Source organism: Amborella trichopoda, chromosome 6, assembly GCF_054954075.1.
Source record: "Amborella trichopoda isolate Santa Cruz 75 chromosome 6, AtrichopodaSantaCruz75HAP2 v2.0, whole genome shotgun sequence".
Classification (NCBI taxonomy): domain Eukaryota; kingdom Viridiplantae; phylum Streptophyta; class Magnoliopsida; order Amborellales; family Amborellaceae; genus Amborella; species Amborella trichopoda.
Window position 1 is genome coordinate 7,310,692 of NC_142341.1, and position 19,051 is coordinate 7,329,742.

Consider the following 19,051-nt stretch of genomic DNA (forward strand, 5'->3'; position numbering starts at 1 on the left):
AAAGCATATGCTCTGGCTTGTAATCTCACCCATACTATAGAACCTTCTTCTGCAAAACTCAAAATATCATAGTACAAAAGAACAAATCAAAAAACCAATTTGAAGAACATTTACACAAATAGAAAGACATAGCAAAAATTTATTTTGACCAACACTTATAACCAAACCAAAGACTAGACTTTAATTTCTTCAACCTTTCTTGATACTCTGCAAGTCTATGTTCACATTTGACAGGGTATTTATAGTAAGCTTAAATTGAAATTTCTTATAAAAAAAAATGGGAGTTGTTTTTCCAAAAAAAATTAAATGCACGGCTTCTTGGAGCTTAAGTCTTTCCAACAATAAAAAGTTGTGTTATGACGTAAGGCAGCCTTTATACATGAGAATCTCCCCTCACGATAAGGTCGAACCCAGAGCCTTTATTATAATTAAAAGTTGTATTCTGTTTAAACGAGCACTTCCTCTATTTGACAAGGTTTATCTTATCTTTTATATCTATTTTAAGGAGTACTTCCTCTAATTGACAAGGTTTATCTTATCCTTTACATAATGGACTGCAAACCTCACTTTTTCTCTCCTCTAAGCAAAAAGTGTATGCAATGGACATTTGGTGAAGGGGATCACTATTAATCTTGACCATTAGATGTCAAATTTAATGGTTGCATTTATTCCATAGAAAACGCTCAAAGTTAACCCTTTGAATCAGTTTCCAATTCAACCAAATTTGTAATTGTAGTTAAGAAAATCTAATTCTTTTACGAAATGTTGTTTTTATAGAATTATTTTCAAAGAAATCATTTACCTTTTGTACAAGGAGGCTACAATCATTATTATCCCTTAGATTTCAAGATTGGTAGTTTTAAGAGTATCACTGATTAGACACCAATTTCAAAAATAAATAAATTTTTCGGACCTTGTGACTCACCCTTAGTCATCCATTTTGACATTTCATTAGTGGGAATAGTTGTGACCTCCTTGTACAAAAGGTAAATGGTTAGCTCGTAGACAATCAATGTTTTTATTCTTACTAACAAAGTTACATCAACATAAGTGTATAATTAGTTGTTTTTAAACTCACCTTGAATCTTGGACTCAGCCTTTTTCCAAACCAAAGAAATAGGGTCCAAAAGGCCTAAAAAATAAAAATAAAAATATTAAAATAAAACAAATATTTTCAAGTAAAACAAAATCAAAGACAGCATAAAATGTTAAAAATAATCTTATGTATTTAAGATTTAAAAAAATGATTTACGGCTGGAGGCAATTAAAAAAAATATATAAAAAAAGATGAAAGTATAAAAATCGGGCATGAGACAAGGAAAATTCGAAAATTATCTTTTAGTTTTCTTTTTTTTTATGTTGAATGTTAATTGTAACTTCATTGAGTAAATGGAATATCACAGAAGAGAAAAGAAGGAACAAAATAAAAACGACACTAGAAGAGAAAGGAAGAGAGAGGAAGGAGAGAGAATAATACAAAAATAAAAAAGCAAAAACAAGAGGACCTCAAATGGTGGAGTACTCTCTTTTCTTATTGGATTCCTAAAAAACAACAATTATAATGAATTTTAATAATTTTTTTGAATTTGTTTAAGGTTGAAATCGACCGATTAAACTAATTTCCGATCTGAATCGCCGATTTATCGATTTGGAAGGGTTTTTCGGGTGCCCGACCTGGGGCACCGATCTGTTTTTTAAACCACTGCTTCTAACCATCGAAAAACTATAAAAAAAAATATTAATAAATTGAAATTAAAAAATGTGCCAAAATTCCCCAAAATTTTATTAAGATATTTTCGTTATTTATTACTATTAAGTTATTATTTTATTTTTTATTGGTGTATGATGTTGAAATTTATAAAAGTTTTCAAATCAAAATACGCTTTGTATTCTTGAAAATTGGGACTTGAGTGTAAAATATGAAATACGTGTGTTTTCAAATTTTGAAAGTAAAAAAGGATTTTCTCAATACAAGATTGGAAGTGAACGGCCTTCCCCCTCCCTCTTTTAGTGGTAAAGCTTTCTAAATTAGTTACCAAAAACCTCATTTACTATACGATCTCTAAAGGAGATAGTACTAAGAATGATCGTAAGAAATATAAATAAAATAAAAAGAAAAGTGGTAAGGTTGTCACAGTTAGTCCTAGTACAAAGAAATATCCCCAGAGATAATACTAAAAGTTTTGAAATAGAAACATAGTATACAACTTACTCGGATTTATCCTTAAAATCCTATGAATGACTTAAGGCTCCATATTGAATCCTATAGACCAAGTCATCCGATGACAAGCAGTTTTGAGAATCCCCTATGGTGAATCTCATTCACCTTGCATTTCTCTTTTTCATTATTTTCTATCATTTTATCTCTTTTAATTCTTGAGGGGTTAAACTCTTTTTATAGAGAACTCACTTCTTTTGTCACTCTCATATTCATGGTCTTCAGTAGTTGAGAACCAATTTTAACTCCTACCTTACTTCCCTTAAGTGCAGCTATTTAGGATTAACAATATCTCACCAAACTTTTAATTCTATGTAGTGAGCTAAACCTATCATTAGTCCACTAATGACTCACATAATAGGATGTCATCCAAGAAATCCTACAATTTGATAAAAAGACATGTAGAAATTAAATAAATTTAGTATATATATAAAATAAGAAAAACAATTTTACAAGGAATACAAACACACGACTGGGTTTTCCTTTTAGTGAAACATCCTATTAACACTCAAAAAATAAAAGATCTTAGCATTGCCTCATGTTAACAGCATGAGATTTCACATATATTAAAATATATCATTTTTACTATTATTAAAAAATAAATTCCGATTAGAAAAGGCACATTTTCAACAATCACATTATTGATTAGTTTTATTGAAACCTAGGGCAATAAGTCCAAGAATTTCTCCATATTACATACAAGAGGAACCTCTACCTGGTCCTCCAAAGTGGAAGGCGTCTCTAATAAAAAGAGACATTACCATAGAATCATAGCAATATCTGCTGTCTTTGAAATTGTTGAGGTCCGTGACAGAATCCCACTTGCCACCACCGTCTCGAACTTGCAAATCATAGAAGGTAGCCGCACTCTGTTTTTCTTCAGGAAAAATTCCATTGCCCATCTGTGTAGCAGTGTGATGTCCACCAGGCTTCGTGTTCTGAACTTGCCCGGCCCACACCACAGTCAGGGCTACCTGTAAGTTTACGAACATGGATGCAGGCCAGTAGCCTACAGGAATGTCCTGAACTGAATACCACCAGTGCCCGGTGTTCGGGTCCTGCAAAAGAAAGAGAGGGTCTCTGAGAGAAGTTTGAAATTTCCCATCTGATTTTTAAGAACAGTCAGTTTCCCCTGTGTTATAGACTTTAATCTATTATTTAAAGAGTTTTGTTAGGGTACTCCTACATATGGAATTTCCTCCTTTTTCTTTTTTTTTGATAGAAGGTTCAAAAAATTTATTACTCTAGAAAGCAATTACAGAGTCCAAAATGGATACATCAGAAAATGAAGTACTACTTTTGGTTAGAAACTTCGTCAATACATTAGCCTCCCTATAAACATGAACAAAGGAGACCGAAAGGGAGGAGGAGAGATCCCAGATCTGCAACAGCATAGGTTTGAACTCTTATGGAAGCAATTATTCCCATTTACACCACATAATCACATTAAGGGAGTCCCCCTCTATGATAAAATCATGCTCCAACTTCCTCTCCACAATAACTCGCAGCCCAAAAAGAAGGGCAAAGAGTTCAACATAGTTAGCAGTCCGCAACCCAAGCAAACCCGCATACGAAAGAATCACATTTTCAACCCAATCTCGTATCACCCCTCCGAAACCGGCTACACCCAGGTTGCCTGTCGAGCTGCCATCAAAATTAAGTTTATACACCCCAGGTGACGGAGTCATCCATCTACTTTTTGGCCTACATTTAAAAAACCCCAATTGGAAAATGTTATTTAAATGTCTTCTAACCTCCACTTCAGAGATATCTTTTTCCCCAGGAGTGACTGAAAGAGAAAACCATATTGAGTGCAATACTCTATCTAACACTTTTTCCAAGGTAATGAAACTCCTTCAAAAACTCTCATATTTCTCTCTTTCCAGATTTCCAAAAGGATGACTCCTCTTGAAATTTGCCACACAACAGCCCCAATCTTTGGAAGAGTAGTCGAAAGCCCCTCTATTATCCCCACCACCGAAGGAGGCATTACAAGTGCAACCCCCAGCTTCTCCAAAAACCATCTCCATATCTTATAATCAAAGGGCAGTGAAAGAAGTGATGATCACCGGACTCCCCATCCTCCTTACACAAAAGACAAATATTGGGTAAAATCTTCCCTCGCTTTATAAGATTATCAATAGTAAGCACTCTACATATGGAGTATTTCCTTAATATTTTCAATATTTTTGGATACTTGATATCCTTACCCTACAATGTAGAAGCTATTTGTCTGGGGTTATTTTAGGTTATTAGTTAAAATAGAAATTATAGTTTAAAAGAAACACTTCTATTAATGGAAAAGCCTTCCCAACGTCTATAGGTGAAAATGAATAGTGATTTCACCTATGCTCATCACCGTCCAAAGTTCATCGCACGATCACGATTGTGCAGTAGTATTTCAATTTTTATTTTTCTTTTCTATAAATTGGATTGATCTCAAATTTAGAACGTTTGTACATCTTAGTAAGGCGCACCTAATAAAAATATGAAAAAAATTATTTCGTAAAATATAAATTGACAAAAATATCATAAATTCAATATATATTTTACGAATTGTTTTTTTATATTTTTATTAGATTATTCTATTTTTGATGAACATAAGTTCCAAATTTCAAATCATAATGATTGGTGAAAAAAAAATGAAAAATGAAACACTACCAGACAACTGACCTTGCGATGAACTTTGGACAGTGATGAGTATATGCAAAATCACTGTTCATTTAACCTATAAGCATTGCGTAGTATTTCCGTTTATTAATTATAGTGGATAATGATATTATTCAAGTGAAGTGTGACATCACTTACATAAAGTACGAATTGGTTTTAACCATTAATATAAGAGAAAAGTTTATATAGAACCTAGGCTCTAAACAATCAAATTAGAGCCTACCTCAAAACTTTGGCCCAAATATCCTCAAATAGATCATCTCGACATCAAGATGCATGGACTTGAGAAAATAATGGATTTCAAGTTTTGAAAATAGTGCATGTTGTAATGCATTTTTTTACCGTAAATTTTTTAGTTATTCAAGTTTTCATAGATCTGCTTGTTCCACATAATTTTTGAAGCTTCAAATTTTATAATTAAAGATAAAAATATATTTTAAGGCTAATCAAACATTTTTAGTATTGAAACCATATTTCTGGACACTATTGGATGGTGGGCTCTAATTTGATTGTTTAGAGCCTTGGCTCTATACAAACCGCACCCTTGATATAATGTCAATATTTAGCTTCGTAAAATATTTATTTTACTCCTCTTAATGACAAAAAATAATCTTGTTTGAAAAAGTTTGTATCACAAAGCAAAGGTAATGAGTATCTAAAAATATTAAAGAAATACTCCATGAGTACCCTAACTAAACAATTATTTAAAACTTTAGAGAGAGATAAGAAATTGAGCACAGTCAATGTGACGGGACTCAGTTGAGTCCAAGTTGGACTAACCTGAGTCCATGTTGGACATGCCCTAGTTCATGTTGGGCGACTAACTACCGTGAGGCCCAGTAACCTCAAGTCGGGGTAATATAAAAAAATAAAAATAAAAAATTGTAAAAAAGGTAGAAATGTTATTTAATTTTTTTATATATTGTTTGGATGCTGAGATAATATAAAAAATAAAAATAAAAAATTGTAAAAAATGTAGAAATGTTATTTAAATTTTTTTTATATAGTTTGGATGTTTTTAGCAAAGATTGGTGAGTGTATTTTACCATAATCCCTATGTTTATATTTTTTGAATATTTTTTAAATGCCATGTCCCAAACTGTAAATCACTTTTTCTTAAATGAAAAAGTTTATAAGTGGTTCCATCCTTAAAACATAGAATTAAAATTCACCTAAAAAATTCATTGTAATAGACTACTTCGGAGTTGGAAAACCCTCTAATTGATTATCTTGACATTGAGATGCATGAATATGAAAGAAAAATAAAAAAAGAGATTTCGAGTCCAAAAAAAAATACATCTTGCAACACATTACCTCGACTATATATTTTCAAGATTTTCATGTGTCTATAGATCTACATGCTTTGAACTATTATTTAGTCCAAAGTTTATAATTTGAAATGAAAATAGATTCTCAGGCCAACCTAATAATTTGTTATACTAAAATTATATCTTATGTCTATCGTTGAAACCATATGCATACCACACCTTTTCTTCTTTTTCTTTGGGTAAAAGTGGAAAGCGCGAGAAGGAGGGCTTGAACCTCCTAAACCACACCCTTTTCTAAAGGAGAAAGTTCATATAAGGGTGAGGCCTTAAACAATCAAATTAAGGTGCATATCAAAAAATTCACTAGAAGAGGTTGTTTCAATGTAAAAAATCTTAAGTTGATCATCTTGACCTCAAGATGTATGGATATGAGAAAAAATAAATTTCAAGTCTTGGAAATAGTGCATCTTGTAATGTATCATCTAGACTGTCAATTTTCAAGATTTTTCAAATGTTCATAGATCAGCACAATATACACTAATTTTTAATTTTAAAATTTTATAATAATAGATGAAACTAAATTTTCGGGCTATCACAACGATTTCTTGTATCAAAACAATATATTACGATATAATTTAAAGGTGCACCTTACTTTGATTGTTTAGGGCCTCAACCACCCTTTTCGAAATCTGTATTTGTCTCTATGTTCTAGAGATTACTTTACATTTTTAAAGTTGTTATTTGTTTATTTTACTTTTGCTGCTTTTTTATATTTTTTCAAAAACATTTCTGTATTTTTTCATTTATAAAGGCTTTTTGGTCTTTTATCAAGTAACTCACCTTGGCCAGGGGCAAGTACCGTGGCGGAGGACATGGCATACTGATCATAATACACAGGCTTTAAATGCTATAGCAAACACCATAGGACATCCAATACTTGATGGGCGTTGGAGATGAGGTGTAGTTCTCAAATATTTGACCGAACTACGACTCATTATCGTGTCGAAAAGAGGCTGGATGGTGGATATCATAGAATAGCTGGCTTTGTATAGAAAGCCATTTGTCAATTCCAGAATCGACAAAATTATCAGAAAAAAAACCAGAAATATGTTCCACAGCCCAAGCTTTTAGTTTGTGAACTAGAAGGTGTTAAATGTGCGGATGGAATAAAGAAAATACTTTTAAAATGCGATGGAGCTTTGGGATTTTTGTTTGTTGTATATTACCTTGACAATGTTGTAGCGCAATTCATGCAGTTTTCCACCTATAACTGAAATAGGTGTGAGAAAACCCCCCAGGACTACCTCTGAGGTTGTTTGAATAAAACCTGGACAGAAAAGGTTGTAGCACCCAGTGAACTGAGAACCTGCTACTTTCTGATACACACGAATAATCAGCCGATTAGCCTCATATACATCAACAACAGTACAAACAGTCGAAGATCAAGTAATATGAAACTTACATTCCAAGATACAAAGAGGCGGGTCCGGTTGTCCCCAAAGAGAGATGGTTTCACCTATAAGTGTATAAACTGTCAAACTCAAACCAAGTTCTTACAAATAAAGATGAATATCTCGTAAATATAAAGACATGTTTACGAGTAATAGACATAAGCCTTTCAAAATCTATTAAGAATATATAAAGTTCTCTGAGTAAAAACTCTTTCGAAACCCGAAGCATTATCGTAAGTTTCCCATCCATTTGTACAGTAAATTATCATCTATTTCGGTCTAAACATATTTGTTTTGACAATGGGTTCTTGTTTCTTATGCAATTCATTTTTATTTTGGTTGCCATCTCAGGCATATGGTAGCTAAAAATTTTAATTTTATTTTTGTTAATTTTATTTTTAGAGTTTGGTGGAATTTTTATTTTATTTATTAGGGCTAATTATTAAAAATAAAATTTTTGGAATAAGTTTTGATAAGTCTAATTTTTATGAGTCCGTGTTTATATTTGCAAGAGTTGGTCGTCGTTTTCAATTATGAGGGATAGAGCCTGTTGAATAGATTAGGTTTTGATATTATGCAAAGGTTATGAGGTTTTGTGTTGGTGTTATATGGGTGCAAAACAGAGTGAGTTTTGATCTTATGCAAAGGTTATTACGTTTTGTGTTGGAGTTATGTGGGTGCAAACAAAAGGAGCTGGGATTTGGATTTACGTGGATACAAGTGAGTGTCATCTTTTTTGTTTTTTTTGGAGTAGTTATCTATTAGGGAGAATGAACGTACGTTACTATTAGGAGGGCTTGGTAATAGTTATATGTTTAGGCGGGGGTGGTTTTAGATGGATTTGCCTCCTAAATATGAGGCTTAAATATTGGGCTTGACGTTAAGATGAAAATAAAATTGGCGTGAGGTCATTTCTTTTTAGGAGGGATAAATGAGTTATCTTTTTTTTATTTTTTAGAAAGGTTGGTTTTTTATAAGAGATAAACCTTGACATTTTTTTTAAGGAAGGATGATTCTTTGGTGTAGTATAGAATCCTTTTATAAAAAGAAGAACGTTATTGTAAAACGGAGATGGAATTTGATGAATAAAAAGAGTTGATTTTTTTTGATTGTGTAGAGGGTGGTGTTTTGCTTATGGACTCGTGCCGGAATACTTATATCCGCGTGTTTTATTCATTTTTCTTTTGATTTCCTTCACGATTTTTATTTTGCTCTTAGATGCAATAAATTTTGTCGGTGTTGTTTGCCGGTAAATTTTATTAAGCTAGCAAAGCATGGCGAAAGTGAACTTGATCTAAAAGTCATACCAGGTTCATGAACTATGCTATTTTTATTAAACTGAGTAATCGACGAAAAAGGAAAAAGAAAAAAAGAAAAAGGCAACATACTATCCATCCTGCTCCAACCACATTTGTCTCACTGCCTACGTTATTGACGAGCCAAGTCGCGGCCGCACTGTACTCCGTCTGGACTTCAAGTTGAGGGTTCCAAACGCCGCAACGTTGTGATGCTCCATAAAAATATTTATCTTTCACGTACATTCCAGCATACTAATCATGCACAAAGAAGCTTAGAATCAAATAAGTAAAGAAGAAACTTGAATATAGGGGAAATGTCATTAAAAAAAAGTCGAACCATCTCTTGTCAATGAATCAACGAATTTAATAATACCGTGTTTATTGCTATGAAATCATTAGACACGTGCCTAATTCATTTTGGTAGAAAAAAACAAGAGTGGAAGTTAGGGGTGGCAACGGGTTAGGTCCAACTAGACTCGGACCGAGACCTAAATAGTATTCAAGTTCAGGTTTTGGACCTAGAACTGACCCGTTGGGAACAAAACATTGTGCTTAAATTTGTGCTTAAATAGCATCCAGATGAAATGGATTGGAGAACAGCTTTGGGTGGTTGTTTGGTGAATGGATCCTCGAGTTTTTGTTCTCCCGATGCCTTTCTTTTCCTCTGTGGTTGTGGTGGATAGGGACGCTTGGAGTCAGATTGATATTAAGTCTGACCTATTAGTCGCTGGTTCTTTTTCATCCCCCGTTGCTGATCTCTTTGGTCTGTCGGATTGGGCTCAGAGAAGATGGGGCATGTCCTATCCTCCGGATGTGAAGTCCATTGGTCCCAATTAAGCTGTCTTCAAATTACGATCCTAGGATGAAGTTCCAAGAGCTTTGTCTCACAGATATTGCAGAATTAGAGGGAGCCTATTAACTCTAGATCACTAGAAGCCGTCGGACCACTCTTCCGTTATTGCGCTGGAGTCAGTTTAGTTGAAACTAGGGGGTTTGCCTCTGTCTGGCCGGAATCTGGTCATCATTAAATAATTGGTTAGCCATTTTGGGGATTTTCTTGATCTGGATTGGGGCTCTTTCTTGAGCCCAATGTTCGTGTTAAGGTTGGCAGGTTCCTAAGAGTGCTCTTCCCAAGGAAGATTTTTCTCTGTATTAGCGCGAGTCTCATTCTGATCTTAATCACTGATGATTTGGGGGCATACCTTTGCGATGATTTCTCAAGGACTTTGTTGTGGTTTCTACAGAACCTGAGCATTCCCCACAGCCGAAAAAGTCGACAGAGGTGGCAGAAATTTTTTCCATCGATAACGCTACACGTAACCGTTAATGGAGGAAAGTTAGGAATAACTCCAGGAATTTAAAAAAATTTAAACCTCCTAAGATCACCAAGCGGTGGATCCCGGTTGGATGCACTCATTATGGATAGGACTAGGTTCACTATAGGGAAGTTAGGTAGTCCGGCAGGCACATCCAAAACCCCCAAGTACGCTGATAAAATGGGAGAGGTGGTGGCTCCGTGTCCCAAGGAAGACTCGTCGGGCCTCAAGATCTTCGAGAATGATCTCTCAGCCAACGTGGCGTCCTTTCTATTGATGGACCAAGCCTTTCGGAAGCCTTCCTTGTCCGAACCTGTCTTCTCGCTACAAAATAGGAAGGTTTCTCCATCGTGGTGGTGCTTACTCGTATTGTGGTACCTTCGCCTTCTACAAGCGACTTCTGTAGAAGGATCATGTATCATCTTCCTATTAGTAAGGCAATGATGAAGGAATCCAGTGTCTCTAGGTTCAGGTTTGATCTGCTGTTGATTGACAACCCCGAGATCATGGTTTTAGATGAAGTCGACATGCCTGCAAATTCTCAACCTTTCACCATTGAAGCTCCGATAGTTCCCGTATTGATAGCCCCCTGTTTAGTTGATGATGAAGAGGTGGAGGCTCCTGTGCCACTTGCTATGGTAGTGTCGGATGTTCTCTGCCCTTCGGAATCTATTCCTACTGAGAATTTGAGGGGGTGTCGTTGATTGCCTCCTGTGGAGTTCAAGAAGGTGGAGGGGAACGATCCCAGTCCTTGTCGTCAACTAGTCTCTGTAAGTCAGAAGGTGTGGCCAAGATGGAATAAAGGTCCGTGATAGAGGCTTCTATGGTTAATAAGCAAATAGAGGATATGGGAATGGAAAATGTTCCTCTATGTGTGGTTATGGAAAAGATTAAGGAGCGCCGGAGGTCGTGAATAGTTGTTGCGAGAGATATGGTTAGTGTAAAGCTCCCTAAAGATTATTGGGACTTTCCCAATATTTTCAAAATGCCTACAAGAGACAAAGAATGTGATTTTGGAAAGAAAGTCAAGGAGACGAGGAAAGGGGTGCAGTCCTCTGCTAAAATCCAGGCATGAGGAAACTCGAGGGTGCAAGTTTCAAAAGGAAACTCTGTAGTGATTCGTGAGCCCGCCGCGATGATCATGGATACTTCTTCATCTTCGTCTGGAGAGGAGGATTTCAATGAAGCTTTGTTGTTTGATAGTGATCTTAATGGAGCAGGTTCCTCCTCTAACGTTAATCTTGCCTTTCAATTAATTTTATTTCTTTGAACGTTAGGGTTTTGGGACATCCAAATAAGAAAAGGGACATCAGGTTTCTGGTTTCTAAATTTAATCTGGTAATATTACTGTTGCAAGAAACTAAGCTCCCAAGTCCCAATGTCTCTGGGGCTCGGGAGGTGTGGGGTTCTGGTGCAGTTACTTTTTATGGAATTGATGCCACTGGCAGTTCACGGGGTTTATGGGTCCTCTGGGATCCCTTGCTTCTGATTAATTTCTAAGTTGTTTTCAAGGCCTATTTTTTACTTTTGGGTTTTACTGGCAAAAAAATTGGCCTCCCTTGTTTTTTGAATGTTTATGGGCTCTGTGTGCCTTCATTAAAAGAATCTTTTCTAAATGATTTATACATTCGGTAATTTAGTTGTGTCCTTACCCTGTGGTTATTGGTGGAGACTTTAATTTGATTCGGTGGCCTGATGAATGTCTAGCTGGCACAACTATTAATTCTTCGATGAGGATGTTCAATAAGTTTTTTTAAAATAATTCATTGGTAGATCTCTCTATCATTGGCTCCAAGTTTACTTGGTCCAACAATAGCATCACTAATTTAGCTTTGTCTAAATTAGATAGATTTTTGGTTTTGCCCGAGTGGTTGGAAGAGTTCCCCCTTGCTTTGGTCAAAGCTTTACCCAGGGTTTTCTCAGACCATTGCCCTTTATTACTGACTTTGGTGGTTTGAATGGTGGGCCGACACCATTTTGGTTGGATGTTGGGTGGCTGATGGAGAAAGAGGTTGTTGATTTTATAAAAGGGACTTGGGCCAATACTATAGTGCAGGGCACCTTGGATTTTCAGTTACCTAAAAAGCTTTAGAATATCAAACATAACTTGATCGATTGGAAGAAAGTAAATAAGTTTGATATTAAGGCCAAGATAGATGGTGTACTTGTTAAGACAGAGTTGCTAGATTCTAATGTTCAAACAAATGGTGTATTGTCAGAGCATTTGGTTTTGGAGAGGGGCGTGAAAATTAAAGAGTTGGAGGATCTTAGGAGATCAGAGAAAGTATATTAGAGACAAAGGTCCAGATCGAAGTGGCTAACGAAAGGGGACCTTAACACTAAATTTTTCCATGCTATTGCTAGTGCTAGAAGAAGACAAAATGACACCTCCGGTCTGTCTATCCTAGGGGTTGCTTTTGATGATGCGGATGCTATCCAATGGGCTGTTATTAATCACTTTAAGAAGGCTTTTACCAAAGAAGTCACTCTCTTACCATCCTTTAATAGAGTCCCCTTTAAAGTCCTCTCAGAAGAATCAAATAATTTTTTGGAAAGGGATATTTCAATGGAAGAATTATGCAAGGCGGTTTTTTCTTTGCCAGGGGATAGAACTCTAGGTTCGGATGGTTTCCCTCAAGGTTTTTTTCATAAACTTTGGAATTTGGTTAAAGGTGAGTTACTGGAATTATTGCAAAGTGTTGGCAAAGCATTTGAAAGTGTATTACCTTCCCTTATCTACAATACCCAATCTGCTTTTATCAAGGACCATCAGATTATGGATAGTGTTCTCATTGCATAAGAGTGTATCCACTCGAGGGTCCTTAGTAAGAAGCCTGGTATTCTGCTTAAATTGGACATGAAAAAAGCTTATGATCATGTGGAATGGGAGATTTTGTTAGAAATTTTGAAAGTCATGGGGTTTGGTGACTGGTGGAGGAGCTAGATGTTTAATTGTCTTTCTTCTGCCCTTTTCTCAGTTCTTTTCAAGGGTAGCCCGATTGGTTTTTTTCAAGCATCTAGAAGCCTTCGTCAAGGGGATCCTCTCTCTCCCTTTCTATTTACCATTTATGCTGAATGCTTTAGTTTGATGTTCAACAGTGTGGAACGGATGGGACATTTTTTGGGGTTTTTTATTGCTAATTCGATTATGATTATCTCCCATTTACAATATGCTAATGACACTATTATTTTCTATGATGCGAATCCCCTACACATTAAGAACATTGCTTTATTTTTGGAAATGTCTGAAGTTACCATTGCTTTAAAGTGAATTTCCATAAATTCTCCCTGGTTGGTATCAATTGCCCTAAGGCTTTCACTACGACTTTGGCCAGTCTGATGGGTTGTAAGGTGGGTTCCTTCCCCATTTTGTACCTTGGATTACCAATTTCTGATTGTAGGCTCTCATAGCAGTTTGGGATAGAGTGTTTGAGAGAGTTCAATGTAAATTAGATCTGTGGAAACCCTAGTACCTATCTCTTGGGGGAAGGGTGACTCTTTTAAGATCTTTCTTGGCAAACCTACTGGTTTAGCAGATGTCGCTTATTAATATGCCTGCTTCTGTTGCTAAAAATATTGCGAAAATGATGAGGGATTTCTTGTGCGACACCAGTAGTGATCAGCAGAAATGCAATCTTTTAAGGTGGGATGGGGTGTGTACAACCAAGAAGGAAGGGGGTCTAGGTATTAGAAGCATTAGATTGGTTAATCAAGCTCATTTGTGTAAGTGGTGGTGGAGGAGTCTCTACTTAAAAGACCAGTTGTGGTCCCAAGTCCTCTTTGCTAAGTATGGGTTGGGTAGATCAGAAGTCTAGCTTGGAGAATGTAGGAGGAGGGATACTTCCCAGATGTAGAGAAATATCGTTTTTTACAGACCTATGATCACTGGTTATTTTAGATGGGTAGGGTGTTGTAACCAAATCTCTTTTTGGCATCATAAATGGTTGGGGTATCCCCTTTAGTCTCTCTTCCCATAATTATTTGAGGTTATTTTGAGACCCAACATTAAGATCTATGAGATGGTGGAAAGAAGAGGTGACTTTTTATCTTGGAATATCCCATTGCCGTATGCGAGTCTAAACAACATACTCTTCGCTCAATGGTGTGCATTGATGGAATTACTAAAAACGATCTATATTTCGCCAAATGCGGCGGATCAAATGGTGTTGGAGATTGAGAGTGATTGTATCTTCATGATTAAAATCTTGCTACAATCTTCTCTTTCATGATCGATGGAGATGGTCTTGCCCTCAAGTTGTGTAAATTTGAAAATGGACCATACCTCATAAAGTGCAAGTTTTTTTTTGGTTGGCTGCTATGAATAAGGTTTTAACAATTGACAACCTGATAAAAAGGGGTAAGATTCTACCATATGTTTGTTTGCTGTGTAAAGCTGATGGTGAATCTGGTACGCATCTCTTCTTACATTGCCCTTTCACAGCCCAAATTTGTACTGGTTATTTGGGATGGTCAATATTAGTCTGGCTCGGCCATTGACGGTGGAGGGTGTTGTTTCTTAACTCTCATTACCACATCTACCGAAGGTAGGTAAAACTCTATGGAAGATTGTTAAAGGAGTTATCTTTTGAGAAGTTTGTAAAGAGAAAAACAGGAGGACCTTTGAAGGAGTTTCTCTATATCTGGATTGTATGATTCATTCTTTTAAGCTATCAATATAGTCGTGGCTTTCAGCGTCAAAAGTAGGGTGGGGCGTGACTAAGATTGATGTATTTGCTAACCTCAATAACCTTTTTCATATGGGTGCCATTAAGTGTAGACCAAAAAGTTTATGGATGGCTCCTCTTACGGGTACGTTGAAACTCAACTTTAATGGAAGTTCTCTTGGTAATCCAAGAATAGCAGGTATTGGTGGCATTTTAAGAGATTCTAATGGTAATACTCTCTTTTCCTATGTTGGGCCGATAGGGTGTGCAACTGCAAATTTTACTGAACTGAGTGTGCTCTATCAAGGAATGAAAATTTTTAGAGAGAGAAACTGTGGCCATACATGTTGGATAGAAGGGGATTCTCTTAATGTGATGAAGTGGTGTAATAAGGAACAACTTATTCCTTGGAAGTTAAGACCTCTCTGGTTAAGGATCATGGATTTGTCTTCTATCATTACGGTCTCTTTCACTCATGTTTACTGCGAGGCAAACTCAGTGGCGGATAGCCATGCCCAGGGGGGTGCCTTTTGATTTTCTCTTGTTATCTCTAATAATGTAATTACGTTTTCATAGCATTAATAAAAATATTAAAATTTGTCAAAAAAAAAGAAAAAACCAGGAAGAGGGGTTCGAAACCCGAACAAAATCTATCTTTTGGGTTTTTGACCTAAACAACTGAAGACATTGTTGTGATTTGGGCCTTTTAGCCAAATGGCCAAAATATACCTGCTTTTTCAGAGTTCTGAATCTTATATATATTTTACATTAGAAATTTTTTTTCTAAGTTTAGAATTGGAACAAGTAGGAGTCTTCATGTCTTTAAAATTGGGTGACTTTAAGTGGTGCCGAATTACAAAATTGACCAGCCTTGCTTTGAGGAGTCACCTGTAACAATAAATTTTATAACGTAATTTTTTTTATTTCACATCTCTTTGTCTTGGTTATAGACAAGTTAACTAGGCACCTATAAGATGAGTTACTGTGATGCATGCTATTCGTGGATGACATAGTTTTGATAGATGAGACTAAGGGGCGGTGTCAATGCAAAAATAGGACTTTGAGGGATATTCTAGAATATAAAAATCTTAAAATTAGTTAAATGAAGACATAATATATGAAATACAATTTTTCAATATCTTGGATAAATAATCCAAGAGAATGGAGATGAGAAAGATGTCGTGTATAGAATTAGAGCTGGGTAGTCGAAGTGGAGATGTGGATCTAGAGTTTTATGTGATTATCACATATACCAATGAAACTGAAGAATAAGTTTTATAGGATAGCTATAAGATCACCGATGCTTTATGGGATAGAATGTTAAGTTGTTAAGAAACAACATATCCATAGGTTGAGATTAGTTTAGATAAGGATATTGAGTTGGATAAGTAGCAAAATAAAAAATGATAGAATTAGGAATTAATACACCCAAGGGAATTTAGTTGTGGTTTTAATAGGTGATAAGACAAGGGAAAGAAGACTTAAGTGGCCTAGCCATGTGCAATGTTGACCCAATGCAGCAACCAGTTAAGAGGTGTGATTCGGTTCAGGTGGAAGGCTCTAAAAGAGCAATGAGAATGCCCAAAAGGATATACATGGAAGTAGAGAGAAAATATATGTTGACAAATGATCCTACTGATAGTATAGCCTTTGATAAAGTAAAATGACGGAATAAGATTCACATAGGCAACCCCATATTGGTGGGACAAGGCCTGAATGAGGATGAGGATGATGTTTAATTTTATTGTTGTAATTTTATTAATAATTTTTTGAGGAAATTAAACCATAATAGTAATATTAAGGAATTAAAAAGTAAGAGGTCAAAGTAGTTATGAGCTCGTCTAAAATCTAACTGCCTGATGGAATAACTAATTATTAAATATTGTGGGAGGGTTATTGTACTTACAATTTAAAAAACTTTTCAACTAAAGGACAACTAACATAAAATGTTGGTTGCATGTACTAGAGCTTGCCAAATATAGCTCTAAGGACAAGGTCTTTATGAGTCCATATAGAAATGAGTCACCTCATAAAAATCTATTTTTGAGACGGATTTTTTAACCTAATTTTTACGGACATCTCATCTTTAACAGATCAAGAATGTGACAAAAAATTGAAAATTAAATATAATAATTCCATTAGGAAAACATTTAGACCACTAGTTTCAATTATTTTAGACGGACCACCTATTTGCATCCATCTCTACAATGGATGCTTTATACATCGGGGACCGCAAATTGTAAAAATGCAATCCCCGCAATATGGAACAATTTTCCTTATGAATAGCATATGAATTCCATTGAAAATTTTGCCCTTTCCTTCAACTAAATGGCATTCTTGGTAGGAATAGAATAACTTTTATTTTTCGTTACTTTTAATCAAGGACCATTAAAAGTTTTCCTACTATGCATTCTATGACGGGAAACAAAAATAAATAAATAAACAAACAAACGAACTATGGACATATTTATGTATTTTACCTCAGCATTTTGATCTCCATATTTTTCTTTCTTAGGAAAAGGAATTCCTTCAGTGCTTTTCTCCCCAAAAGCCCTAACAAATTCAGGGACGACATTGTCATTTCTTTGACTTCTGTATATTGGAATTGTTCCTTCTGGGCACTCTTCGAATTTATTCCATACTCGAGAGCTCACGACCCTTTCCTTGCTTGAAATCTTAGGCTCATTTGATGCCTCATTCGGATACCAGCTAGGTCCCATCTATTTTATCAGAATGGAGAATTGAAATCAAAATATACAAGTGTGTGTTCCATGCGTAAGAATGAGAGTGTTCCTCTCAAACACGACATTTGTCATTAGCCGATATCAAAACCACTTTTTTGGTATTGAAGTACAAAAAGTTATAAATTGTTATCTCCGAACCCTTTCTGGTCTTAATTTTATTTGGTTTGGAACTCAAATATGCCTTTGTCCATATTAATTTCAGGGTAGTTGAAGAAGAGCATTGTTTCAGGACTGTTTTTTAGTGTGAAGTGAGTAATTGGAGCCTTTATGTGGCTTAAACACCTCAAAAGTAGTTCTTTTTGGGGCTTCAACACCTCCCAATTAGTCCTTTGCCATCTATTTTAGAGGGTTATTTACATGAATTCATGTATTCTCAGATTTAGTGGCAATTGTATGGTAACCATTGGACTAGTTGAACTAGTTTAGCCCAAAGAAAAAATTAGATTTAATTGAAATTAGTTAAAACAAATGTGCGGCGTTTGCTTGTCAAAAGCTAGTTTTGATTAGTTAGATTGACTTAACATATATTATAAAAGGAATTTATTCAACCTTGTTAAATCAATCCAATTTCTCAAAGTTTGATTCCTATATTGGGAAAGCCACATTCTTTTTAACTAATTTTGGATTAAATATGTGTTCTACTACTAAACTACCCAAAGAACAAGCTATCAAACTAGTTCGACTAACCAATCCGGTCCGGTCGTGATAGCAAAGGCTATCTCTCTATATACCCCAAATTCGAAAGAAATAGGTAATGGACTACTCTCTCTCCACAACATGTATAGTCTTCTCTTCAAAGTTACGCAATTCCACACATCTACTGGTTTTTTCACCAGGAGAGAAAGTGAGAGAGGCACTTCAACAAAAACTTATCAGGCCTCTGAAAGAAGGTTTATATTATGCCAAGAGACACATTACAAACAATTCTTTGGAGATTGTCTTTATTAAAATACCCCTAGGTTGGATATTCTCCTTATAAAGTCCCCCGTTGAAAACTCTCCCTCGCCCATTGACCCAACATATTTTTTTTCACTTACCCCAGGGTTATTTTTTAGTTTTATTATGATGAAAATACCCATCTCTCTCTGTCTCTCTCTCTCCTTTTTTTCTCTCTAGGCCTACATTCTCATTCATATTCATATCTCTCTATAAAAATGTAAGTAGGTTAGTTTCTCTCTTCAGAAACATAAGGGATAGAGAGAGAAAAAATGTTCTCTCTTCAGAAACATAAGGGATAGAGAGAAAAAATGGGAAAGAGAGAGAAACCAACAAACCATTCATGCTTGTAGAGGGCTTTCGAGAGAGAAACTAACAAACCTATTCACATTTTTAGAGAAAGGAACAAACGAACCTATTTGTTTTTTTACTCAGAGAAAGATAGAGATGAATCTGAATGGAATATGGGCTTAGAGAGAGAAAAAA

At 35.5% G+C, this 19,051-nt stretch overlaps 1 protein-coding gene across 1 annotated transcript; it reads right to left on the bottom strand.

The window, feature by feature from the left end:
* Positions 1–6,780: 6,780 nt before the first annotated feature.
* Positions 6,781–17,830, bottom strand: LOC148781525 (protein neprosin-like). Its single transcript, XM_088869728.1, has 4 exons — positions 17,366–17,830; positions 8,996–9,157; positions 7,619–7,672; positions 6,781–7,532 (listed from the first exon to the last, which is right to left on the bottom strand). The coding sequence occupies exons 1-4, from the start codon at positions 17,603–17,605 to the stop codon at positions 7,338–7,340; spliced, it is 651 nt and encodes a 216-aa protein (XP_088725854.1). The 5' UTR covers positions 17,606–17,830; the 3' UTR covers positions 6,781–7,337.
* Between the last annotated feature and the right edge of the window lie 1,221 nt (positions 17,831–19,051).

Coding starts and splice junctions, on each gene's coding strand:
- LOC148781525 (XM_088869728.1), bottom strand. CDS start 17,605: ATGGGACCTAGCTGGTATCCGAATGAGGCATCAAATGAGCCTAAGATT. Junction 9,158..17,365: donor ATGGAGATCAAAATGCTGAG/GTAAAATACATA, acceptor GTGCATGATTAG/TATGCTGGAATGTACGTGAA. Junction 7,533..7,618: donor GCCTCTTTGTATCTTGGAAT/GTAAGTTTCATA, acceptor CGTGTGTATCAG/AAAGTAGCAGGTTCTCAGTT.